General features: G+C 41.7%; 2 protein-coding genes across 5 annotated transcripts; both read left to right on the plus strand.

The window, feature by feature from the left end:
- The first annotated feature begins 2,997 nt into the window (after positions 1-2,997).
- znf143b (zinc finger protein 143b) lies at positions 2,998-17,767 on the plus strand. Of its 4 annotated transcripts, none has more exons than XM_088610872.1 (16): positions 2,998-3,118; positions 6,329-6,447; positions 6,694-6,786; positions 7,187-7,282; positions 7,673-7,780; positions 7,998-8,191; positions 8,601-8,675; positions 9,868-9,990; positions 10,436-10,511; positions 10,988-11,113; positions 11,694-11,873; positions 12,775-13,002; positions 14,114-14,262; positions 14,936-15,094; positions 15,509-15,655; positions 17,205-17,767. In XM_088610872.1, exons 2-16 carry the CDS (start codon positions 6,336-6,338, stop codon positions 17,286-17,288), a joined length of 1,950 nt encoding a protein of 649 aa, XP_088466998.1. In that variant the 5' UTR covers positions 2,998-3,118; positions 6,329-6,335; the 3' UTR covers positions 17,289-17,767. The 4 variants fall into 4 exon arrangements, with proteins under 4 accessions (XP_088466998.1, XP_088467000.1, XP_088466999.1 ...); XM_088610874.1 differs by having other exon boundaries at positions 7,697-7,780; XM_088610873.1 differs by having other exon boundaries at positions 7,199-7,282.
- A 1,918-nt stretch (positions 17,768-19,685) lies between these two features.
- On the plus strand, positions 19,686-26,071 carry wee1 (WEE1 G2 checkpoint kinase). The gene is made up of 10 exons (XM_088610876.1): positions 19,686-20,804; positions 21,617-21,828; positions 22,175-22,241; positions 22,327-22,499; positions 22,591-22,859; positions 22,966-23,055; positions 23,283-23,368; positions 24,228-24,398; positions 24,619-24,764; positions 25,203-26,071. Exons 1-10 carry the CDS (start codon positions 20,337-20,339, stop codon positions 25,360-25,362), a joined length of 1,842 nt encoding a protein of 613 aa, XP_088467002.1. The 5' UTR covers positions 19,686-20,336; the 3' UTR covers positions 25,363-26,071.

The following is a 26,071-nucleotide window of genomic DNA, read 5'->3' on the forward strand; positions in this document are numbered from 1 at the left end:
TCAAAGTGGTATTTGGTTCTTTTGTGTCCCAGAAAAATAAAACCAGAGGCAGCAAGGTGTAGCCAAGTCATGTGTAAGTTTGTGTTCTCTAGTATTTTGGCACATGCTGGGTTTTCCCATTGTTTGAAGGCTTCACCATCACAGAATGTATTTTATACTTAAAACATAAAATTGATGTAGGTGCCCCAATGTAAGAATGCCCATGTGGTTGTGACATTGATGGTTAAAAAAAATGCCACCAATCTCAAAGTATGGTGAAAATTATAAGTGCTTAATTGAACGTCAGCTTCAAAGAGTCAGTTTTTTCCTCCTGCTTTGGTACCTGCTATTCACAACTGCTAAACATCCAACATCTTGTAACTATAACACGGCCAAGTACTTGTTTCCCAAGAGTTAACGCGGAACCCAGACGCACATTTAAACTCAACACGCCACTTGTTCAGGCCCAGCCAAGTACACATTGAGTTATCACTATTTCATCCTAAAGCTAGAGGTCGTATGTCAATCCAATCAGGTGAGACCACACCCTTATATTCACAGAATTTACGACGGACAGGGCTTATGTTTGTGAAAAACTGTCAGTCTTGATTGTTGGTAATTGAGTCCCTCCTGCTTTATTCACATGCTTCATCTGCGGGCAATTACATTTTGTGTTTGTATGGTCTCTCTGATTGTCTTCACTCACCCCTCTCTGTCTCCAAGGAGTCTTAATATCGCTTTTCACGCCAGTGACATAGACCATTTGTTTCCATGTAGGTACAACTTTTCTGAGGTGATTCTTTGCCTTGGTGTTGTATATATTGCCACCTGGTGAGGATATGTGACCTTATTCCGTACTTCTGGGGGACACACAGCACCATTGGTACAGAGCAGCAAGAAGTCACCGTGCACTTGAGTGAAGTCTTGAAAAGACTTGTAATCGGTTATGAAAAGTCCATTTTCGGAGAGCAAACTGGAACACAAGTATGTTTTACCATTTTGCTCTAGACCCAAACATTAACCCGATTTGCCCTCTCTTGGGCTATGAGAATGACAGGTTTTTTTTTTAAGTACGTAAATGATTGCAATATATATTTTCATGCATGTAAGAACTACTTTGTTTCATCCAAAAATAATGAAGGTTAACATGAAAAGTAACTTTTCATGCATTCTTAATTTTACTATAATAAATTTAAGCTCTTTCATTCTATATTTAGGATATATTTTAGGTGTAAAGAATAAACCAATTTAAATGATTTGGTAAGGGGTGCAAGAACATATTTTGATCATCAAAAGGGTGCAGACTACAGTACAGGTTATGTATCACTGCTTTAGATCTCTCTATTACCATGTCACTTTAGAGATACCTTTTAAGTAAATATTTTAGATCAGCATATATTTAAGATTCATATTTAGGTTCAACATCCAAATTTGCACATATAGTACAATGGAATTTAGACCAAGCTTAACCTTGCCTTCAAATTGTTCTGAAATGTCACATTTTTCGATGATCACTCCATAAAATAGGTGTTTGTCTCCGCTTAAAGGAACTTAAATGAAAGAAGACAAAATAAAAACAACTACTCAAATTATTAGCAACCAAGACCAAATACAATAAAGATACGGCTAAATGAACATGAGAGATCATTAATAAAATGGATAATAATAATTAATAATTGCTTACACTTATATAGCGCTTTTCTGGACACTCCACTCAAAGCGCTTTACAGGTAATGGGGACTCCCCTCCACCACCACCAATGTGCAGCATCCACCTGGATGATGCGACGGCAGCCATAGTGCGCCAGAACGCTCACCACACATCAGCTATCAGTGGGGAGGAGAGCAGAGTAATGTAGCCAATTCATAGAGGGGGATTATTAGGAGGCCATGATTAGTAAGGGCCAATTGGAAATTTGGCCAGGACACCGGGGTTACACCCCTACTCTTTTCGAGAAGCGCCCTGGGATTTTTAATGACCACAGAGAGTCAGGACCTCGGTTTTACGTCTCATCCGAAGGACGGCGCCTGTTTACAGTATAGTGTCCCCATCACTATACTGGGGCATTAGGACCCACATGGACCGCAGGGTGAGCACCCCCCGCTGGCCCCACTAACACCTCTTCCAGCAGCAACCTTAGTTTTTCCCAGGAGGTCTCCCATCGAGGTACTGACCAGGCTCACACCTGCTTAGCTTCAGTGGGTTGCCAGTTGTGAGTTGCAGGGTGATATGGCTGCTGGATAGACGAAGGAGAAAAGAATAAGAAAAAAGAAAATATTAAAATATAAGTGTAATGTTACACAAAACTAAAAAAAACTCACGAGTCCCTCAAATGTTTCAAAATAGACGACTATACAGTTCAGATCTAGCATTTTATTTAAGAAAATGCAAGACGTATACAGTACATGAAAACAGCAGACCAAGAAATAAACATTGCCCGTGTAGGATTTAAAAAATAAATATTAAATGTATAAAGAATTTACAAATACTAGAACTAGAAGAGCAATTGCCCGTGTAGGATTTCAGTTCTTGGATGCGTGCACTTGTGACGTTTTTTTTTTTTCCGGTCGATTCACTTATACGCTGAACTCGGCTAAATTTGCTGCAGACTTCCGTACGTCTAGGGCCATAAACTCAGCCTGTTTGCCAATATACATCAGAGGAAGGGGAAATGCTAGAATATTTCTACACGTGGAGGTCAACGGAGGTGAGATAGACTGTGAACAACATTAATTCACCCCCGCAGCAACACAGCATAACATACATTTCTGTTTTCAGCTGCGAGGCCAACCCCGCCATGTTTCCCTAAGCGTTTCATCAAGCGTCTGCCAAAACTAAGCGTACCAGAATGGCTTCCAGTCGTCTTCACCCCTCAATCTGTATGACGGGGGGGTGGGGCGTCCGCGAATAATGATTGATGGGACCACGGGCCAAACACGGGGCGGGTGGCTGGAAGTGAGCGTTCCGCTGACCAATCATCGTCCTTACACTGGGTTGGGCCAGCCCACGTTTAGCCCATCCTCTGTGTCTTTTGTTTCCATTCAGATGCCGGGGCTCGGCGGACGCAGGCGCTACTGTAGTCCGTTTCCTGCCCTGATGCATGGTGGTCGGACGAAGGAATTGTTGGAAAATTTTCGAGGTTAGTATATAAATGTGTTTTTACCCAGTGTGCCTTATTTCAAACAGCCATCTCCAGCGGGGAAAACTTTCGGCTGGAGACCGGAGAGGGGGGGAACCGAGAGGGAAATATACCGAATTAAAACACATCCTAAGGACAGAAGCCTGAAAGTGTTTTATTATTAATTAATGGATTCCGCGTTCTTGTGCTCACTGGTCTACGGTCCTGCTTTGCTCCTTTGTACGATTTCGAATTTGCCTGCTGCGTAATCGCCGACCGTTGCGGAATATAATAAAACGTTTATAATCTTACCTCGAAATAGCGCCAGGCTCCCTCAGTCGTGATCATGTGGGTTTTTTTTTCATGTAAAACAGAAAAAAAAACACGATTTGTGTATGAAGGTGTGTATGTGCACCCAGCCGTTTACAACGTCGTTTTCATGAAGTCCCTACACCCCATTTTGTCCTTTTCGCTTAACGCTACACATATGTGTTGGGGACGGGGGTAATTAAGGTTTATCGCGGTTCGTTTTTGTTTTTTTTAAAAAAGTAATGTTTCTCGTTCTTGCATCGCTCGGCTTGTGTCGAAAGTGACCAGAGAGAGAGATGATGTTTGAATGTGGAGGTCGGGGATGTGTATTAGGAGTTGACGTGTGCCGGGGGAGTCGGCACAGGGCTTATGCTGGCGATACAGATCGCTGCACCGCTTCTCTGTGGCCTTTGCAGTTTGAAAGGCTGGGAACCCACACCCCTTTATCACCAGTCCAGCCCTCGTAATCACTTGTTCACACAGCCATCTTTATTTTATTTTTTTTCAGTAGCTATCGCCTATCCCTTTCCTCTCGCCTGTCCACATGACCTGTCTTCACGATTTTGTTTTCCCTTTTCTTTCTGGACAGTTCCCGTGCAAGGTTGTCATTTATTAGGTGCTAGGTCCCTAAACAACACACGAAATTGCCACAAGGCTGCATTGGGTCAATAAAAAAGTTACTCCTGCGTTGTGTATTTCTTTGCTTTTATTCCACGTGTGAGTACAGCCCCGTTAAGCAGCGCGGTACTTGGGTTTCCGGTTTAACACGGAAAGTCGCTTTGAAGCTAATAACCCTTCTTGGAACTACATACTATATACAATAACCTTAGAATTACATAGAGAAAATGGTTTATGGAGGTGATTCCAGATTCCATCAGTATAATTAATCAGTAGAAGAGACTCAGAATATGCCAGTACCAAACAGTATGATGGCATAATTTAAGTGGAGAGAGCTAATGTTGTCTTTTGCTTTAATTGCATCAACACTTCTCTGCAACAGCCTTCAGGCTTATCCTCTGTGTTGTATTACAGTATTTCCTGTATGCATTTGGGATACAAGTGAACTTTTTTATTTGTGGACAGTAAAGACTGAGCTACTGATGAATGATTTTCTTTCATGATGAATCAGTCCTCTTACAGGAGCAGCTGTAAACTCTGTGTTCATCTGGAATTGAAACATTCCTGAAATAAAAACTCCAATGATGTCATAGAGAAAGTTCAACCCCTTTTCGTGCTGCAGTTGGGAGCCCTTTATCCTGGGTTTCCCAGTCCTGATCTTTAGGATTTAATTGAATCCTTTCTTGAGCTACTGGTTTGCTTAATTCCAATATATTGTACTATCTTCCAATTGTAAAATGATGGAAGATATCAACTTACATTTTATTAGGAATGTGTCCTATGTACCTGAAAATGAAAACAATTATGTGTTCAATTAGGAGCTAAACTCTAGTACAAATGGAATTAAGATCAATAGCCACTGGTATCATAAGGACCAGGACTGCAGAGCCCTGACTTAAAAAAACTATTGCACAGTATATCACAATAAAGTTTTATGTTTTGGGATTTATTTTGTCTCGGCTCTTCACTACCCGTTTTAGGATTTATTTATTAATGAAGCTTACACTATATTAGTCATAGTGCATTTGTATTAAAGGTTAGGCTGACTTCATTTGAATTGAGCCAGAAAGCTTTGGAGCCAGTCATTCTCTTCAGCCATCCAGTTGCTTTTAAGATCTTAAAGGTTTTACATCTTACTGAGGTTTCAGGTCAAGTATCAGCTCGAAACAGCAACAAGATTTCAGAATTACTGAAAATCTGCATAGAGCCAATTTTTGAACATCTGAACATTTCACAAATGTCACAAATGCTTGTAGCATTTTAGGATAGCATCTTGAACTGGCAAGAAGGTAAATCTGTGTCAGCCTCAAATGAGCTTGTTCATTTCAAAATGGGTTACTGGTGACCTCTTGGGGTCATATTCAGAAAGTTCTAGCGAATTTGCCATACAGCTGCAGACCATTTAGTGTCAAGGGTAGTGGACTCTTGTACACCAAAGCCATACCCTACCACCACCACTGCTGCGTGCATTAGAACTGAAAGCTTTTATGTCCAGGTCTGTCATTAGCATTAGAGTCTGTGTACACTTGACCATCATGAATTTGAATCTGTGTTCACGACCAGGACTATCATGAATTTGAGTCGGTGTTCACGTCCAGCACATGAATCATCATGAATTAGAGTCAACATTCATGTCCAGGATTATGATGAATTAGAGTCTGTGTTCATGTCCAGAGCTATCATGAATTAGAGTCGATGTTCATGTCCGGCAGTATGATGAGTTAGAGTCTGTGTTCACGTCCAGCACTATCATGAATTAGAGTCAACATTCATGTCCAGGATTATGATGAATTAGAGTCTGTGTTCATGTCCAGCGCTATCATGAATTAGAGTCTGTGTTCATGTCCAGCACTATGATGAATTAGAGTCTGTGTTCATGTCCAGGACTATCATGAATTTGAGTCTGTGTTCATGTCCAGCACTATGATGAATTAGAGTCTGTGTTCATGTCCAGGACTATCATGAATTTAAATCTGTGTTCATGTCCAGCACTATGATGAATTTGAGTCTGTGTTCATGTCCAGGACTATGATGAATTAGAGTCTGTGTTCATGTCCAGGACTATGATGAATTAGAGTCTGTGTTCATGTCCAGCACTATAATGAATTAGAGTCTGTGTTCATGTCCAGGACTATCATGAATTAGAGTCTGTGTTCATGTCCAGGACTATCATGAATTTAAATCTGTGTTCATGTCCAGCACTATGATGAATTAGAGTCTGTGTTCATGTCCAGCACTATAATGAATTAGAGTCTGTGTTCATGTCCAGCACTATGATGAATTAGAGTCTGTGTTCATGTCCAGGACTATCATGCTGTTGGCTCAGATTAACCGAGACTCGCAGGGCATGGCGGAGTTCCAGGGCGGAGCAGGAGATGCCCAACACGTCACCCTCTGCCTGGCTGAGGCAGTTGCTGTTGCAGGTGTGTTCAAGTGGCATCAAACTGGGTGTGAAGGAGGGGTTGTTCTGGAAAATCCTGTTTTTAGGATACATTTGCTTTTTTTTAATTGTTGTTGTATGTACTCAAAATTCAGACTTAGTAAAATTACCTGTAAGCCACCTCAAGGTCACACTCCCTTAGTTTAGATGTGCCTTCTCAAAGAAGTGCCTAGGTAAGTAAAATGAGAAACCTTTCTCTCTAATGTTGACTGCTGTTCTGCTTTTTTAGATGGTGACCAGTTGGAAAACATGGACACTGTGAGTTTACAAGCTGTGACTCTTGTGGATGGCTCTACTGCATATATACAGCACAACCCCAAAGGTAGTGACATTTGTTCCTGCTGACAGACTGCAAGAAGTATGAGATACAGTATGTTTAAGTTGTTAGAATGTATCAAGTTGCCACCCACAAACATATGCCCATAATAGTTATATATTAGATATATTTTGGTGGAAAGTTTCTTCTTATGCAGTCACAGTAATCATGTTGACTAGTATTTTTTATCTTGCTAAGCTTTTTACATTTGCAACCTAAATATACCAGTAACTTCATTTGAGATATTAGTGTTAAAAACAGTCATTTGACTGATGTTTGTTTGAATGTTCAAGGTAGCTGAGAATTTAAACAGTATGTTAGTGTCCACTCTTAGTAGTTGAGTGAAAGAGTATAATGAGTATTTTGTGTTGGTTGTGTGAGATGCAGAGTGTAATGAAAAATGCAGTTTCTCTTTCAGATGGAAAGCTCATGGATGGCCAGGTGATTCAGCTGGAAGATGGCTCTGCAGCATATGTCCAGCACGTATCTGTGCCAAAAACAGGTGTGCTACCTCCCGTCTCTTGGGTCTTAACTGTGATTGATTCCTGTTGTGTTCCAATAGCACATGGCAGGCAAATCTAAAAATCAGTTGTCTCAAATTCTGATAACACAGCCTTTCCTATCATTTAAAAAAATAAAATAAATACCTGTGCACCCAGATGACACCTAACAGCATAAATAACATTGAATTAATTAATAGTTATTTGGGGCTACTTAATGTTAACTCAAGCCTCCTAGCCTAAGCCTCTGTTCTATTTTGACTTTTGAAATTTTAACACTTTAACTGACAAAGCTGTTACACCTTTGAAAGTTAATGTATTTGTGAGGTGACTTTAAGAAAGCATTTTTGTGTCCACAACAGATGTTTTCATTTTATAATTGCATTGTTGAGGATCAAATTCCTCATATTTCTTAGGAGGAGAAAGTCTGCGACTTGAAGATGGTCAGGCTGTCCAACTGGAAGATGGAACAACGGCCTACATTCACCATGCTCCAAAGGGTATTTTCCTCAAGCATTAACTCAGACGATGATTTTGCAACTCCTAAATCTGTTGTTTGTGATACTAAAGTACAATCGGTGAAGAACTATATATTCATACTTACATGTACAGTTTTTCTAAATATAAATGAGCATATCAAGTATAAATTGTAATCTGTTCATTCAAAACTGCAGTGGCATGATTCCTAATCACCTTTTTTCGTTGCAATGTTTTTAGAAACATATGACCAGAGCACACTGCAGGCTGTGCAGTTAGAAGATGGCACCACCGCATACATCCAGCACACAGTACAGGTGCCACAGTCGGACACTATATTGGCCATCCAGGCTGATGGTACCGTGTCCGATATCCACACAGAGGGCACCATAGACCCTGAAACCATCAGCGTGCTAGAGCAGTACACAACTAAGGTAAAGTGAGGAAAGGACACATTGTTTTTTGAAGCCAGCAGGACATTGCTTTTCTGGAATACCCCTATGTCTGCTGTTTTGTATTCCTGAACTGATCCTTAATCACTAAGGCTAACTGATCCCTTTATTTGAACTTCTTACTTGTTTTTCCTTTCTAACCTGTTTGGCTTTGGGGGATACAAGCCACTGGCTGTTCCATGAGTTTCAGCCAAAACTTTATATCTAAAAAGAGAAGAGAAATGTTAGAGGCGTTTCAATAAATATTTGGTACAACCTGTTGAATTTATGAAGTTCATGATTGGAAAATACGCTCAAGATCCCTTTCTGTGCCGAGCAGTCTGTCCGCTGGGGCTGTTTCTAGCCGCTGTGCAGTAGAAGCCCTGTCACAGGCAGTGTGCTCTTTTCTCAGGTGGAAAGCTCTGACTGTGTAACCAGCACGGGGCTGATCAGCAGAAGTGAGAGCGATGCCAGCATGCCGATGCAGGTAATCTGCTTTTTACTGAAAAGACCTTGGGAAGTAAAGTGTGGAATATATATTATATGTGCATTCTCAAAGTTCTTTCTTCCATAGTGAAATTGATCAAATATGCTTCTGGAAAAAAAACAGAAATTTTGTGCTAAGAAGTTTTTTAAGAAACATTTAAGGTCACAAAGATGTATCAGGGTGTCTTAGAGTTTGCTGGATCATTATCAATAATGAGTGATATTTATAAAAAATAGCGTTACTTGCATTTCTCTCTTTTCTGTTCCACTTTGTTGTCTTTACCTTGTCACATTTTTAATGATTTGAAAATTTGTGAATTTATCCCCTTAAGCTCTGTGATCTCATAATGTTTAGGGATACTAGGGTTATATCAGAACCTGTAGCTACTGTTGCTCATCAGTCAGAGTGGAAAAAACAGTATCAAATCTAGTACAAGGACCTCTGGACACACAGCGCACTTGTCCTTCCTTTCCTAAAACCTTTTTTTTCTTATGGAGGGCGATTGTGCAGCATGAATTCCCTCGGCTGCAAATGTTTCTGAAACTGTGTTTGCAAACCTCTGTCAGTTCCTGGCTCAGATGATAACGAGCAGCTCCCATTCAGGAACACGAGGCAGAAAGCAGGCTTCTGGGCTGAGTGCAGTGTGTCTGGCTGGACTTCGACACAAAAATGTTAGAGCCTGCCTGCACACGTTTTTATTTTCTAAAGCAGCATTTTCTGGAATGGAAAACATTATCTGGTGCTGAATAGAATTTGAGCTCCTTATTCTGAATGTTAAAAATCAAAAGCACTGAGGCATCCCAGGCAAGGGATGTTATCCATATTTGTGTTGTAGACCACCAAATTTGCCTTTTGAGTTAATATGTGCTAAAGGCTTTAAATAATTTGTATTTCATAAAAAAACTTACTTTATGAAAAGACCAGATTTTATTCTTCATAGTGTATTTTTCCTGTTACACTCAAATAAACATTTCAAATTCATGGGACTTTGAAGATGTGCCCTTGCAACTCTAGGCTCCAAGGCTGAAAAGTTGTGTTTCTTCTTTCCACTTTTCACTCTGGAATTAAATTCTGCTTGTTTAGGTGCTCTATATATTGCAGTTTTTTATTGTAGTAATTATTTGACTGGTGTTTTCAGTCCAACGGAGAAGTCTTTGATGTCTTCATGACAGGTGTCTGTTTCTCCTCCCAGATTGTTCTACAGAGTGCCCCAGTGAACCGCAATGGGACAAAGCCCCAGCAGACTGGAGAGAAGTCATTCCGCTGTGACTATGAGGGCTGTGGGAAACTCTACACTACAGCCCACCATCTGAAGGCAAGGGCCTTGTACTCTTGGGCTACTCGCACAGAGCTCTGCAGGGCGTGCAGGGCGCCGAGATAAAAAAGACGTCAAAGTAATGAAAATGTGGAAGTCGATATAGTCCTGTCTTGGAAATTCTGCTTCTCGGAGATCTGAGTATTTCGGTAATATTGTTACTGAGGAGACAACAGTTTTTTCTATTGTCTCGACGGAGACGGTCGATTAAAAAAAAGATGACAACATCCTTAAATCAAGCACAAATCCCAAAATACGGCGAAAAATCAAAATGCACCTTTTCTAGACGTGCTGTGTATTTTAATGTTAATAAAGCTATTAAAAGGCTTTGCCACACGTTCATTATGGTTCATTAATCTGGGGGAAATGGTTCTTGTATTTGGAGTGGCTTGTCCAATGCGGAGACCCCTGGTGTATTTTCAGTGACGCTGTGTTTCGTGCGCAGGTACATGAGCGATCCCACACAGGCGACCGACCCTACCAGTGTGATCACCTGGGCTGTGGGAAGGCGTTCGCCACAGGTAATGACCCTTTCCTGTCAGGGCTGGGAACGTCCGGGCCTGTGCAATGTGAAGAGCTGCAGCAGTAGTCCAGCACAGATTCCTTTGGAAGTTAGTATTCTCAGTTGACCCTGTATTTTTGCTTGCAGTATCTATCCAGAATAATATATACAAATATTTTAGACCACGTTTTTTTTTCCTTGGACAATTTTACTCGGAAGCACGGAGTAAAGCAGCATTGAATTCAGAATTTACATTCTTTCAGGTCGTCTGTCAAAAAATGTTCATAATCATTTCCTCACTATTACTGCAAGGTGAAAGCCTACTGTATATAGGCCTTCACTGAGTCAGTCGGCTGATGCCTAGAGATTCTGTCTCTTTTTTTTTTTTTATTCGTTCCGAAGATGGAAAAAGATCAGTTTTTTTCCTGTTTCATTATTTTTGTCAGTGTAGGTAACAGCTAGTGTCTGTGTTTTGGTGTGCTTCTGTTTTGGCAGGCTATGGGTTAAAGAGTCATATCCGGACCCATACAGGGGAGAAACCATACAGGTGCCAGGAGATGAACTGTAACAAGTCATTCAAGACGTCGGGGGACCTGCAGAAGCACATCAGAACTCACACAGGTACGGCCACAGCATTTGACTGCCCTGTTTCAGCCGTCTGGAGAAAGCTAAGAAAGCAAGTCTTAAACCCAGTTTATGTATACTAAAGCAGGGGAAAATATTTTTTCTTTTGAAAAGTATATGTAAATAGTACGATTTTATCACGTAACTGCCCCGGTGTTTGTGAGGAACTAGAATAAATGTCAGACATTCACTAGTCGCAGCATGTCAGTGTCCTCTTGTTATACTCTTAAGGCGCTCTTGCCATTATTGTGAGTATTAGACTGCTTGACAGAAAAGGAACACTTATTATTTTTCTCTTCAGGTGTATTTCAAAGAGATTTGCCCAACAGTCCGTTATAAATGGAGTGACACAGAGTGCATTTTATTGTTTTCCTTAAGATAAAAACACATTTAATGTATTTAGTTTTTTTATTCACACAGTGTATAAACCAAGTAAAATCACTGCTTCTTTTATTGGGAGCTGTTGCTTTGAAGCAGCAAGTTGTGTTGCTTTTACCAGGGTGAAATCTTATCTGGTCATGAATAAACGTCTACTCAACATTGGGCATTGAGGCTGTATCTTTCTTCTCGCTTGCAGGAGAAAGGCCATTCAAATGTCCTTTCGAAGGCTGTGGCCGATCCTTCACAACATCCAATATCCGCAAGGTTCACATCCGCACCCACACTGGAGAGAGGCCCTATTACTGCTCCGAGCCGGGCTGTGGGAGAGCTTTCGCCAGCGCCACCAACTACAAGAACCACATGAGGATCCATACAGGCAAGAGCACTTGCAGATCAGCACAGCTTTACAACGCCATGCAGGCAGGACGCTCACTGCACACGTTACAGAAACCAAGAATTTCCATCAGCGGTTTAGTGAGCTCTGCTGATTTGTACCAAGGAGTCTGTATCAGCACTCTTTGCTAGTTTTTGCCATTAAGAGTATAAAGGTACAGGTAAATAAATGTGAGATTCACCTGAAGTTTCACTAATTTTGGTTCATGTGTGTTTTTTATGGAGCTGGAGTATAAATGAATGATCACATACAGGAACATTTCATTTTCTTCCTCAGTGGTCTGATCAGAGATTGAATTTGAAATTCTATTTGCTCTTGCTGGGCAATGTTTTGTTTTTAGAACCAGTTTAATTACTTTAGGAGATGCCCAGGTCATTTGTAACTAAGATGACAATGAAATGTTGTGGATTTTGCTACTAGTGTTACATCACACCTCATGGAGACAAGTTTATTTGAACTCGAAGTAATAAGCAAAGTCTGTCATCTTTTCAGTCACTGAATGTGACCCCAGAGGTTTCTGGACTCAGTAAACAACAGTTAAGATCATAATATAACATTTGATTTAATATTTGTTGTAAATTATAAAACCTAATTTTCTGTTTTATTATGCTGTGGGTTTCCATTTCATAGGGGATATGAAAAAACCTAGAGGGCACTGTAAACATACTGGGGATATAACAAACCAGTGGTTGTGTACTGTACACTAAGACACTGAGAAGACTAAAAAGTAGTAAGCAGTTTCATCTTCAGTTTGTATCCTTTGGCTGAAAGTGTTTGTGGTATTAAAACAGGAGAGCAACACTTACTGTACCTACAGCAAGCCCTGATTGAGGCAGTCGAATGCTGAAGCAGGATCATTTCCTTTATTTGCTTCTGTCTGTAGGGGAGAAGCCCTACGTGTGCACTGTGCCCGGCTGTGACAAGCGCTTCACAGAATACTCCAGTCTGTACAAGCACCACGTGGTCCACACGCCATCCAAACCCTACAACTGCAACCACTGCGGGAAGACCTACAAGCAGATCTCCACGCTGGCCATGCACAAGCGCACGGCGCACAACGACACAGAGCCCATCGAGGAGGAGCAGGAGGCCTACTTTGAGCCCCCGGCAGGTCAGTCAGTGCCCCTGCGTGTTGTTTGCATGCGCCGGTTTCTAGCGTTCATCACTACTGGACCTAAATTCCACAGGACAAAGTCAGAGACGATGAATAATAGTTTATACATCATGGAACCAGACTTCTTAGCCATTAGATATTACAACAGTGGAACCACATGGAGTCTGTTCCATCAATTCGGCTGTTACACTCTATATACAAAATAGTGCAATACAAAAAGCAGTTTTTAACCTATGTTGAAAAAAAATGCAAATTCTATAAGGCAGTTGATCATTTTAATTCTTTATGGCAGTATTCATGAAAGGGTCTCTTTGGTGTCACTTTCTGCTTACTCTACTACCATGTATCTGGGGGACTAGTGTGTGTGAATTTTTTTTTACTCAGGAATAAATAAACAATTACACAAAATAATAGTAATTATTGCTTTCACTTGCATAGCACTTTTCTGGACACTCCACTCAAAGCGCTTTACAGGTAATGAGGACACTCCTCCACCACCACCAGTGTGCAGCCCCACCTGGATGATGCGACAACAGTCATAGTGCACCAGTACGCTCCCCACACACCAGCTCTCAGTGAGGAGGAGAACAGAGTGATCCCCAGTTAAGAATTATTAGGGGCTGTGAGTGGTAAAGGTCAAAGTGAAATTTAGCCATGACACTGGGGACACTCCTCCTCTTTCCGAGATGCACCCTGGGATTTTTAATGACCACAGAGAGTCAGGACCTCAGTTTTACGTCCGAAGGACAATGTCTTTTTTACAGCATAGTGTCACCTATACTGGGGTATTGGGACCCACACAGGTGACAGGGTGAGCGCCCCCCCTACTGGCCCCACTAACACCACTTCCAGAAGTAACTGGAAGCAACTTAGTTTTTCTCAGGAGGTCTCCCATCCAGGCATTGACCAGGCTCACACTTGATGAACTTCAGTGGGCTGCCAGGTGTGAGTAGCAAAAAGAAGACATTTCGGCCCTTTTCAGTAGTCGGGTGATGTTTTTACTCTGTTTGTCAGCTCATGGAAGGTATGAGTCCGTGTAATATGACTGGTATGAAAAGGGTAGAGCTGAGAACATATGTTTAGTGAGCTTTGTTTTTATTTCAACTAGGGCCTATTGAAGATGTGATCAAGTCACAGGTAACCTATGTGCCAGGGATCGAAGGAGAGGATGCGGGGACAGCACAAGTTACTTCTGGGAACCAGGAAGCAATTGGACAGCAGCACGTGGCTCTTATCACACAAGATGGTACCCAACAGGTTTGTATAATGAAAAAGCCAAAAATAACTATTATGAAATTCCATTTTGCATGATCTTGGGAAGTAAAGAGTTGATTTTATCCTAAAAAACCGTCTCCACCCCATTTTTGCATGTGTGAGTCAGCTGCTTTTGTTTGTAGTTTATCCATGTATATAAATGGTCCTGCAGTTTAACCTACTTTACTACACCAAATTAAATCCCAAACCCCATGAAAACTACTAATGGAGAAAAAAAAATATTTGCTATTGAAGATGGGTAAATTCCAAATTGTATTAAGAAGACCACAGTGGAGATAGTTAGCAGTCTTTGTGTTTTAAAATAAAAACAAATATTGCTATGTCTGCAGAATAGGATATAGCATATTTCAGGACTACAATCATATATTAAAATAGTTAAAAGCCTGAATCCACAGTATATTTTAAGTAAATGTTATCAATATAGCAAGAAGCCTTAAAAATGAAACAGGTGAGTATTGGAAGCAATTTTGTTGCAAAGACTGTCTCTCAGTATGGGAAAAAGTAATAGGTTTATTCCATGCTGAAAAGAGAAGAAAGAAAACACAACGTTTTGGCCGTGGAGCCTTCTTCAGTATTTTAACTGCATGCGCTATGAAAGCAGTTGGTGTACTGTGTATTGTGCTTCATCCTCTCTCCCCCCTGTCACCGTTCTCAGGTCAGTATCTCCCAGGCAGACATGCAGGCCCTGGGGAACACTATCACAATGGTAACACAAGATGGCACCACCATCACTGTCCCAGCGCACGAAGCAGTGCTGGCTTCAGGAGGCACACATTCTGTCACTATGGTAACTGCAGATGGGACAGAAGGACAAGTAAGTTTTCTTTTTCTAATGTTATCACGTATTTCCAACTTTTCAGTATTCCTCAAAAAACATAATATGGCTAAGAAACGTGTCCAGAGTTCTATATTTAGTTGGCAGATACAGAAAGAATTCAGATTGTGAACCCTAAGCTTACATTAACAATCTTATTTGGAGTGTCATGTGATACACAGATGGGCAATAGATTGGCCATTGACAATGGACAATGGTGTCTTTCAGAGCAAATTCATTGTCTCTGTGTACTCTTCTGATAGAAGGTTGATTGTTCAGTAGAAGGAAAGAGATAACAGGACTGACTGGCTCCGTGTTTTCAAAATACTGCAGTCCACACCGTTTTCTGGGAGAGGGATAAGGAGTGTATTTTAGTCATTTCTTTCCGACTCAGCGCTTTTCTTTTATTTTCAGGTTGCTATAGTGACTCCAGATTTAGCCACATTCCAAACGTCCCAGACTGATATGACCCAAGAACATCATGAGCATCATCTGGTATCGGGCAGCCCTCACCCAGTCACACTTCTGGCAACATCGAACGGCACTCAGATCGCAGTTCAGGTACTAGAAAGAGACTGAAAACATCCCAGCAACACTCCCCACAAGGGAGCGCACCCTGACTGCAGGCAACTGTTCATTCCCTGCCATTTTCAAGATGTTGAAGAACTAGCTTGTTCCCTGAATGTGTGGTGTCATTATTACTTCATTCAGTTCGAGTGACTGAATTCACAGATTCTTGGTCTGCTGAGAAATAAAGTAGGATTTTAAACTCTTCATCTCTGGTGTGAAAGCACGGTGCGCATGATTTTCACTTTGCTCAGACCACACAATTCTACCGTCGCAGGAAGAGTCTGGAGGAAGCAGGATAATTGCCTGTGTTTTCCGAACTGTTATGGTGGCCCATAATTCTAACAGCCTGTAGACTGGCATGTGGATAGTGTTCAGGTCTCAACACAGCCTTCTGCTTGCCAAGATGGCTTGCATTAAACTGATTTATAACACATGGCTTCACATTAAAACTGACAAACAAGAAGTTGGAAAGCTTATCACATTACCCAGAAATATGCGCCCTTAAACTTGGCCCAAGAACTAACACTTAACGGATGCAGACTTTTCAGAAAAGTCTTAAAATTGTTTTCTTAATTGTTACTTGCAGATTCTGTGAAAACTCATCTCCTTATTTTTAACTTCTTGTCTCCAGTACGAATAAAAACAGGAATTAAAATATGTATTCATTTAATACGTTTTCTAACAGGACAAGATGTTGCTATATCTTAAAGTAGTGAAAAGGCTGGAAGATGAGGGAAACGGGATACATTTTAATTTGCTTTTGGTATAAATCTGTGAATACATTTTCCACTGTATCCAATGTAAAGCGCAGAAACTATTTCTTTATAAACACTAATTATGAATATTACTGGTTTTGAACACATTTTGCAAAGAAATGTGCCAAACGTATATCAAATTAAGTTCCACCAAATTTAAAGATTTTTTTTCTATATTACAAGCTTTTCACTTATCACTCTTTGATGCAAATGAAGTCTGTTACACAATAGCCTGTGTAAATAAACCTTGTAGGACTAGACTTGATTATTATTCAATTCAATTAAAGCTTTATTGTCCCCTAGGGGAGATTTGTTTATGGAGTCTTGTTACATTCAGATCATTCAGCTAGAGACAGATTAGTCTGCTGCGGTTTATCATTATCAAATTTAAGTTTTACAGATAAGGGGTGATCTGCTTTTTTTTATTTGATGCTTCTGTGTCGATATTTTGTCTCCTAACAATCAGTATTTCTAGTTTAAATTAACTACACCCGAAGAAGGCTCCACGGCCGAAACGTTGTGTTTTCTTTCTTCTTCTTTTTTTTCAGCACGGAATAAACCTATTACTTGTTCCTTTGTAGTTTAAATTAAACCTACTATACCTTATCAGTCATATTTAAAATGCTCATATTTTAGTTTTCTTTGTTATTTTTTAAAAACTTGTTAAGTATAACAAATGACTAAAGTACAAGTATAGCCTTAATCAAACTGTCTTGTATATAAGACTTGAAATCTTTCTTTTCAGAAGTCAGCATTTGTATATGATTACCCTTTTTATCTTTTAGCTGAGTGAACAACCATCACTGGAAGAAGCCATTAGAATAGCCTCAAGAATACAGCAAGGAGAAAATCCCGGAATGGATGATTAATACACAACTTGCATTGCCTTCCAATGCTTCCACAAAAAATGCTATCAGAGACTGTTCAGGAAGAAGAAAATTAAAAAAGCAAAAAATGCAACTAGCTTGCTCACCGCTATTAATATTAAAGGTCAAAACCATGAATTTCTCTTGTAGATTTTGTGTATATATATTTTAAATAGGGGGGGGGGGCATAATTGATCACTTTCCTGTCGATCGGAAATGTTCAATTCTCTAATCTAGAAGGATGGATTAAATCCCAGAAGTTCTTTATGAAAATCGTGCTCTTTTGTATTCCACATTGTACTCAGGACATGAATGCGTTTGGAGATACAGATTTCCACTTTCTTTCAATTACATGTTTTGGGGGTTATAGTCACTGTACTGTGTATATATAACCTGCTAATGGTTTAAATTTCTCTATTTTACATTTGATTATGTATAAATTCTTGGTTGTGCAATATTAAAGCAGTACAATCCATCTGAAACCTTGCTTTGGGTCAGTTCCTAGTTAAGGTTGTTTGAATAATAATTCTTATAGAATTATTGTCCTTAAGAAGAGAACTATAATTGAACACCCTAAACCACAAAGTCAGATCAAACCTAAAGAGGCACTTGCTATACTTTTTGTGATAACTCAGGTTTTTTAGATTTTTCACTGCAGCACTTTATGTATAATTTGTTCTATTTGTGTGTATATTTATGTTAAAAACTGCAGTGTGTTTAAAAAATCATTATGTGTATAGAAGTTTAATATTTGATTAAATTTCTGCTGGGCAGGAAGCAATTGACCATTTTTACAATCAAAAGTTTGAGGTTGAACAGAGAACATGTTGGTAACATTTGTGCTGTACTTCAGAGAGTAAGAATAACCTCTCAAAAACTGTGAAAATGAATTGCTTCTACAAAAACGACAATTTTTAAACTAGAATTTACCACCATAAAAGGCTTCCCTAAGCGTAACTTGCGCAATATCAGAAGAATCGAAGATACGATTTAACACGGGTTTAAGAAGTCAAATCCGATTAAAAGTTGGAGCTAATCAAGTGAAGTAGATAGTAAGATCAACACTGCTTATCCGAGTTATCTAGCTCACAGGCAAGACGGCCATAAATGTCGAAACAAACGCCTTAGCAAACTGAACGCTCGAAAGCCAGACACAAGGCAGAAACGCCCGATGATGTAATGCGGTGACATCATAGTTTAAAGAGCCACCTGTGGCGGAAAAAAGGTACAAAAGACATTTCAATCACAACGCCCTTCCGAAACTTAAATGTAAATGCCTAAATTAGGGCGTGTGAATAGAAGACATTTATCTTCAATTACCCTTTTCAGTAGTCTCTTCATTTGTGTATTTTTTAATAGTTACAATTATTTGAATTAAATATTCAGAACACAGTGTAGTATTTTATACTGTGAAAAAACTAAAACAGTTGCCAGTCATCGTATTTCCCCAGAACTTTTTTTTAAGGACGTTCGCGAAATGTTTCCAAATTTACACTTTGGTTAATTGTATTAAGTGTTTCGTTATTTTTAGATAATTACCAATTAATCTTAAAACGTTTAGGATAAAACCAGAGTAATTTATAAAAAGGCGGTCCCTGAAAAAGAAATCTCCATTTACAGCCTCCTGTAACATGACTTCACGTTTATGTCTTAAGAATCTGGCTCTACGGCAGTTGCTCGTGTCACGCTTAAATGAAATTTGAGGACTACAAGAGTATATTGAAATATTTTTCAATTAATATTTAAACCTCCATGGGAGTTGTTGTTTGAATACTTTTTTTCTCTTTTAAATTGCACCTTTCCGTGTGTCATATCATGAAGTCCCATACAGGGTTAAACTCATAAAACATACGAAAAGGTTTTGAACGCTCATCGTCCTTACACACCGAGACAAGATTAGTATCCTCATGTACATTACTCCTAATGATCATTCTTATTGACTGTAGTGATTCTATCAAGAGCAAGAACATTAGATCAATAATAAACATCCTACAGCGATTTAAAGCTTGCTCCAGTCCAGCAACAACTATATAATCTGCTACAAATATTTCCTTAATAACACTTCCTAAAGGGACTGATTTGAAGAGCCTTCAATGACGCTCTAAAAGACAGTATCCAGATACATCATAAATTCAATAATTTATTTTAGAGCAGTTCTTGTAACCGAAACAACGGCTCGTTGGCTCGGACATCCTCATCATTACAATCGGAAATGCAGCCTTCAATAAAACCACCCTGCGCAAAACTACAAGAATAACCCCCTCCCCCTACATACCAACAAGATCGCGAAATGTTCGCGCCAAAATGACGTGCAGTGTCCAGCCCCTGGGTCGGTGACGTAACTGCCCGTGTCCAAGCGCTGCACCGCCCAGATTTCAAACTTGCAGCTCGGGCGCTGATTGGCTGGGACGGGAGTCATTTGACCAACGGTCGCGGGAAGCCGCGTAGTGGGCTGCGGAGAGGAGTGATTCGAATTAATTCAGTAAACAAACGCATGTCGGGGTAGCGGCAAAAAAAAAAAAACACACAACTTTTTTGGGGGGTTTTGTTTGACAAGTGACTGTTCTCCGGAAAGCTGATCAGCTTACAATCTTCCAGAGGAGAACGAAAGGGAAAAGAGGAGGCTTCCTCGAACAGCCTGGTGTAGCGCAGCGAGCAGGAGTGGGAGCCGTGCGTGCAGCCATTTTCCACTAGCCGTGTCCGGCCCAGGCAGGGTAGCGAAGCTCCGCCTGCGGGCTCGCCGGTGGGAGACCCAGGGGAAGAGGGACTGGACCAGCGCCGCGCTGACGCGTCCGAGTCCGCTGGGTGCCTCGGGGTGACAGGGCTCCGGTTGTGTGGGGAAGCTCGGTGACCCGGCGCCGCCGCCGCCGCTGAGACCCCCTTCCAGCCGCGCCGCGGACTCTGATCGCCCGGGGAGGGTCTCCTCGGGCCCGGTGTTCTTGTGAGCCACCATATGCATTCCGGCTCGGATCGGCGGCCAGCTGTGTGTTTGTCTTAACTCCTGTGTGCCTGGTTGAGACCCACCGGGCCTTTTTGCGCGGTGCGGGGGAGATGAGCTTGCGCGCTGCCTCTCCGAAGATGGGGCCCATCCGGCAGAAGCTGCAGTTTTCGCCCAGCGACGGGGAAGACGACCCCGTGGAGGAGGACGGCAACAGCACGGGGGCGGACTCGGCTTTCCAGGAGCTGGACTCGCCGGTGCAGCCCCGGCAGAGAGCGGCGAAGAAGAGGAGCGAGGAGCCGGGGGACAGCCCCCGACGCCTCCACGGGGAGGAGGAGGAGGATTTCTGGGACGAGGAGGGGCTGGGATCGCCGTCTCCCGTGAAGTCCCCCGGCTCCTTCCTGATGGAGTCCCCGTCCCCCAGGAAGAGCTCCTCGGCCTGCCGGGGGTCTTCCCCGGGGGGCGCCTACGGCCGGGAGGAGCGAGAGGGCTCCAGCTCTCCCGTCCCGGACTGTCCCGACACGCCTCCCCACAAAACCTTCAGGAAGCTGCGGCTCTTCGACACGCCGCACACGCCCAAGGTGAGCGCTCTCGGGCGGAGCGGCCGGGCCGGGGGCTCTGGTTGTTTTGATTCGAGCAGCCGGAGCGTTTGAGGGGCCGAGCGGCCGGCTTGTCGCTCGCCCGGGCTCGGGAAGAGACCCCCGCAGCCTGCACAGAGACGACTTCCCAGATAACACAGCTCCGCGCTGTGTTGGCTAACAGCGGTCGGACGCTTTCTTTTTTGGACATCTCAGTCTCCTTTTTTTTTTAAAGTCAGACTTGTTCACTTGGGTAATAACTAGAGTTTCATGTGTCGGACCGGGGCGTCAAAATCTAGCTGCGGCACATCAGGGGGAAATTACTTCGCTAAAGTCGTCTTTTTTTTTTTGCTAGACGGTTTTTAACACCAGCACCAAACACGGGTCTCATCAGTTAGTTCAGGAATCCCAGCGCGATTCAAGCTCTAGCAGAGATTAGTGAAAGGCTCGCTTTGTTGCAGTTTTTTTTTTGCCGAGTCAGCCTTGTCCAGGTGACCTACTTAAGCGAGTTATAAAAGCTCCATAAATATCTGCGGTTAAAGGCTGAAATTGGTCTCGATCGCGTGATTCATGCGATCCCAGGCATGTCTCAGCAAGTGTAAATACACAGCTGTCTGCAGACTTATTAAATCGCCCCTTTCACCCACTGCTGTTGGAATTTGATGGTTGCTGCTAATAGGCTAGCGCATGTCTTAGGGGCAGAAACGAGATAGGTCTGTAGGATTGAACGGGGGGCAGTATTTTGGGGGCGTCTTGAAACGAGTCCCCGGAATGGTCTGTTTCATGTCCTGGCTGTATTTATCCTGTACTCGCAGAGCCTGCTGTCCAAAGCCAGCGCCCTGGGCTCGGCGTCCGTGCGCCGCAGAGGGGCTCTCTTCAGGACCGCGGAGCCCCCCAGCAAGGGCGCCTCCGGGGGCAAGAGCCAGCAGCCGCCGCACATCAACATCAACCCCTTCACGCCGGACTCCCTGCTCATCCAGTCCGCCGCCCTGCAGAAGAACAGCAGGAAGCGGACCCACTGGAACGAGTAAGACTCCCCGGGCGCCTGCACAGAGCTTCACCGGACATCAGCCCATTCTGAAATCGATGGCCTTTGATTTGGAAACTTGGCTCTAAAAGTTAACTGGTAGTTGCACTGTGCATTGCAACTTGGAAGAAAATCATTGCTTTTACAGTTACTTGGTCTCCCATTTGAAGGGGTGTGCGGAACATGACGCATGGGTTAGTTTTGTGTACCGGGCTTCGTTATAATCGGTTGGCAAATACACGACCGGAGCACGTGTCGCCTGAGTCACCACGTGCTCTCCAGAGCGGAAGTGCTGCCCTCTAGTGCCGTCTGCTCTCACTAACTGCGAGTTTTTTTTTTGGTTTAGTTCCTGCGGGGAGGATATGGAAGCAAGCGATGGAGAATTTGAAGATGAGCTCTTTCCCCCGTCTAAGGTAGGTACACACACCTGAGCAACCGATTATCCAGATTAGCCTTTGGGGTAAAAGAATGTGGTACTTAAAGTTTTTGTTTTAACAGAGGATTACTATAACTGAAAGCAACATGAAGTCCAGATATGCAACGGAGTTCCATGAGCTGGAGAAGATTGGGTCTGGAGAGTTTGGTTCAGTGTTCAAGTGTGTGAAAAGACTGGACGGCTGTATCTATGCCATAAAACGCTCCAAGAAGCCACTGGCCGGTTCTGTTGATGAGTAAGTGCAAATGTTTTTTTTTGTTAAGTGTTTTGAAAATGCGCAGAGATCTCTGATTGCAGTGTGAGAAAGCTTTGGGTTCTGTTTCCAGGCAGAATGCTCTCCGGGAGGTCTATGCTCATGCAGTGCTTGGACAGCATCCCCACGTGGTCAGGTACTACTCTGCCTGGGCAGAAGATGACCACATGCTAATCCAGAATGAATACTGCAATGGTGGTAGCCTGTCTGACGTCCTCACGGAGAACTACAGAAGTATGCGCTATTTCACTGAAATGGATTTGAAGGATTTACTTCTGCAAGTGGCCCGAGGACTGAAATATATTCACTCAACAGCGCTGGTACACATGGATATTAAACCTAGTAAGTGTCCCGTTAGAATTGCTCATTTCCCTGCCAATTCTTCCACATCGTTTTCTGTTGGTTTATTGCATAACAAATTCATCATTTACTTCTGTAACTTTGCCAGGTAATATCTTCATATCCAGGAAGACTGTACCATGTGTGGATGACTGTGATGATGATGATGGTTTATCCACAAGTGTTGTGTACAAAATAGGTAAGCACTTTATTTTTTGGGAAGGTTTTTCCTGACATCTACCTTACTACTGGTTAATTCACAGTTAATGCTTTGATTTCGCTAAGTCAGGCATTGTCAGTGCAATTATATCCTCTGAGATATTAAACCATGTGAACTGTCAGATCTGACATGTTCATGTGGTCCTAGTGCTTGTCAGCTTAACACCACCGGGGTGATACTAACCTTTTTTTTATCCCCTCCTTCAGGAGATCTTGGCCATGTGACACGGATAAGCAATCCACAGGTTGAGGAGGGAGACAGCCGATTTTTGGCGAATGAAGTTCTACAAGAGGTGACCATTTGTAGATGTTTAAATAGTGTTGTTCAAATCAACTCACTGCTACAAACGTGCATCAGCCTTAGGGAAGGGGAGTGATACTTTACCATGCTGCCATGACCAATGATAAGTCTGAAGTCTTCCCAGTTAATCTGATCCCTGTACTGAAGGGGTTGTGATCTGCTCTACCTCTGGGACTCCCCCAGCCCTGGACAGCCAGTGACATGGATCAGATTTCATTTTGTGAACCCCTAGGCTTCGGTCATACTTAGCTGTATGACCTTCATCCCAGTGAAATACAGATATTGACTACACGTTCTCTGAAAGGTTTTTTTTTTAACAGTATGCGGATTGGTACGAGTTGAAACTGTTCTTACAATAGGATTGTTGTAGTTTTTTTTTTAATTTGCATGTCTTTCCTTTGGGAATTCGGTTTATTGCTTAAGGTCCTACTTGGAGTATCTTGGTTGCAGGCAGCTAAGGAATGCATATGTTTAAACGGAACCATCTCTTTAAGCTGGGTCACATACCTATTGCTTTGCATAAGAGACCTCAGCAGAAAACTTCACAGGTTAGACACCTGCAATTCCTCATAGCCGTGGATGGGAGACAATGCATGGTTCTGCTACAACCCTTTCAAAACTGTAACAAGCCTATGTTTCATTCCAATATTGCAAGTTCATCCAAGTATTGCATGTTTATTCTACAATTATTTGATTTATGGTATTAATGAATTTTGAAAAAATCAAAATAATATTTTGCATGCAAGATTAAAACATAAGCTAAATTTTACCAACACTAATTTACTTTTTGAAAACTGCAACTCCCAGTGTTTTTATCGTGGTGTTGGAACTTTCTTGTTCTTTTTTTTCAGGACTACCGCAACTTAACAAAAGCTGATATTTTTGCCCTGGCATTGACTGTAATAAGTGCTGCAGGAGCTGAACCAATGCCTTCTAATGGTGACAAGTGGCATGAAATACGGCAAGGAAAACTCCCGAGAATGCCTCAAGTTCTGTCTTTGGAATTCTTGGAGTTATTAAAGGTATGAAAGTGCCACTTTTCTTCTAAGCTAGATCACACCTGGCCAGAGCGGATGATTTTAGGAAGCTCTGGGTTTAGCAATTTGCTTTAAGTTCTTTGCAGTGGGACTTCGTACTATTTTAGTTTTTGAACTGCTTATGTTTGTGTTTCTGCAACACATGTAGGTAGCACTTACAGTACAATGAATGGATTCTGTGATTTCCTTGTTTTTATACTTGCAGTTGATGATCCACCCGGATCCAGAGCGGAGACCCTCTGCTTCAGCCCTGATCAAACACCCAGTGCTGCTCACTGCTGCTCGAATGAGTGCAGACCAGCTCCGAGTTGAACTCAATGCTGAAAAGTTCAAAAATGCACTTTTGCAGAAGTAAGTAATTGGAAATGTTAAACATGTTTGGAAATGAAGAATTTAGAAGTGTGATTCCATATAATTATAATATAGAATTATGTATAAGTTCACACTTTATTTGAAGTTAATGGCAGAATGTATCTTTTAAAAGTAATTTGATATGTATGTTCTACAGAAATATGCTTAAGGGTGGGGGCACTGTTTTTTTACTCTGTGCTCCAAAGATGATGTATCGCTTAATCAGTGCTATGAAAGCATATCAGTCCATATGGAGCTGTAGATTGCTAACTGATAACTAATGTTTAAAAGAAGTTTTTAATTTATATTAAAATTACTTTTCTAATTTAAATATTCACAAGTCTGTACTTGTTTGGAGCAATTTGAATGCGAATTCTCTATAGAATAGTTTTCTTAATTTGGTGGTGACCGGTACCATGTGCTTGTTTTGATTCGCAGAGAGCTGAAGAAGGCACAGATGGCTAAAGCTGCAGCAGAAGAGCGGGTGTTGTTCACAGACAGAATGATGACCAGGTCGACAGCACAGACAACTAGTAACAGGACCTCAAGGCTAATTGGAAAGAAAATGAATCGTTCGGTTAGCCTTACGATTTATTGAAGTGGACTGAAATCCCCGCAAAGGGAAAGTTTGTGTTGGACCAAGGTCTGCAATGCCTTAGGATGAAGGCAGAGTACGTTTGATAAAACTGCTGTACTTTCTTTGGTAGTGCTTACTATTGGGTACGTGTAAACTGCAGTTAAGTGAATCTAGAACTAAAACTCAACACTCGGTCATTGCTGCCCTTGAGAGTTTAGGGATGTAACATCCCCAGCATATGTGGGTGCTCTTCAAACCTTCACTATCAAAATAATGTACTAGAAGCTTTTTGTTCTCATTGTGAGGGAATTAAAAGTTAACAGTAGATATTTGCACCTTTTACAGCCTGTGAAAATACCTGACCTCGGGTAATATATTTGATAAACCAGTTTTTATGAAAAAATATCAAATTGAGCACTTTGTAGGCAATGATGAAGCCTTGGAATTTATTTTCTTGGTGACCTTGCCATATGAAACCTGCTGCTATTAGTGTTTTGTTTGTAACTGTAGCATTAAAAACAATCACTTCCAGGTTATTAGGCTTTCTTAAGTATGTGAATAATGCAACTGTCTTTTAGCTGTTTTTACAAGATTTTATTTTTGTCTTTGTTGCAGTATACTCTGTAGTTTCATACTTTCTCAGTGTATCATACTGTCTAAACTAGTGTATAATAGTTTTTTCAGCTTTGTACAAACTGTCCTAAATCCAGTAAATATAAAGATTTTCAAA

The sequence above is a fragment of the Lepisosteus platostomus genome, chromosome 18, assembly GCF_059453375.1.
Source record: "Lepisosteus platostomus isolate fLepPlt1 chromosome 18, fLepPlt1.hap1, whole genome shotgun sequence".
Lineage (NCBI taxonomy): Eukaryota > Metazoa > Chordata > Actinopteri > Semionotiformes > Lepisosteidae > Lepisosteus > Lepisosteus platostomus.

What these genes read in the sequence shown, in the direction of transcription:
- znf143b (XM_088610872.1), top strand. Translation starts at nt 6,336, where the DNA reads ATGCTGTTGGCTCAGATTAACCGAGACTCGCAGGGCATGGCGGAGTTC. An exon ending in GCACATCAGAACTCACACAG is followed by an intron (nt 11,114 to 11,693) that starts GTACGGCCACAG and finishes TCTCGCTTGCAG; the next exon opens with GAGAAAGGCCATTCAAATGT. An exon ending in GCACTCAGATCGCAGTTCAG is followed by an intron (nt 15,656 to 17,204) that starts GTACTAGAAAGA and finishes TTTATCTTTTAG; the next exon opens with CTGAGTGAACAACCATCACT.
- wee1 (XM_088610876.1), top strand. Translation starts at nt 20,337, where the DNA reads ATGAGCTTGCGCGCTGCCTCTCCGAAGATGGGGCCCATCCGGCAGAAG. An exon ending in AAGCGGACCCACTGGAACGA is followed by an intron (nt 21,829 to 22,174) that starts GTAAGACTCCCC and finishes TTTTTGGTTTAG; the next exon opens with TTCCTGCGGGGAGGATATGG. An exon ending in AAAAATGCACTTTTGCAGAA is followed by an intron (nt 24,765 to 25,202) that starts GTAAGTAATTGG and finishes TTTGATTCGCAG; the next exon opens with AGAGCTGAAGAAGGCACAGA.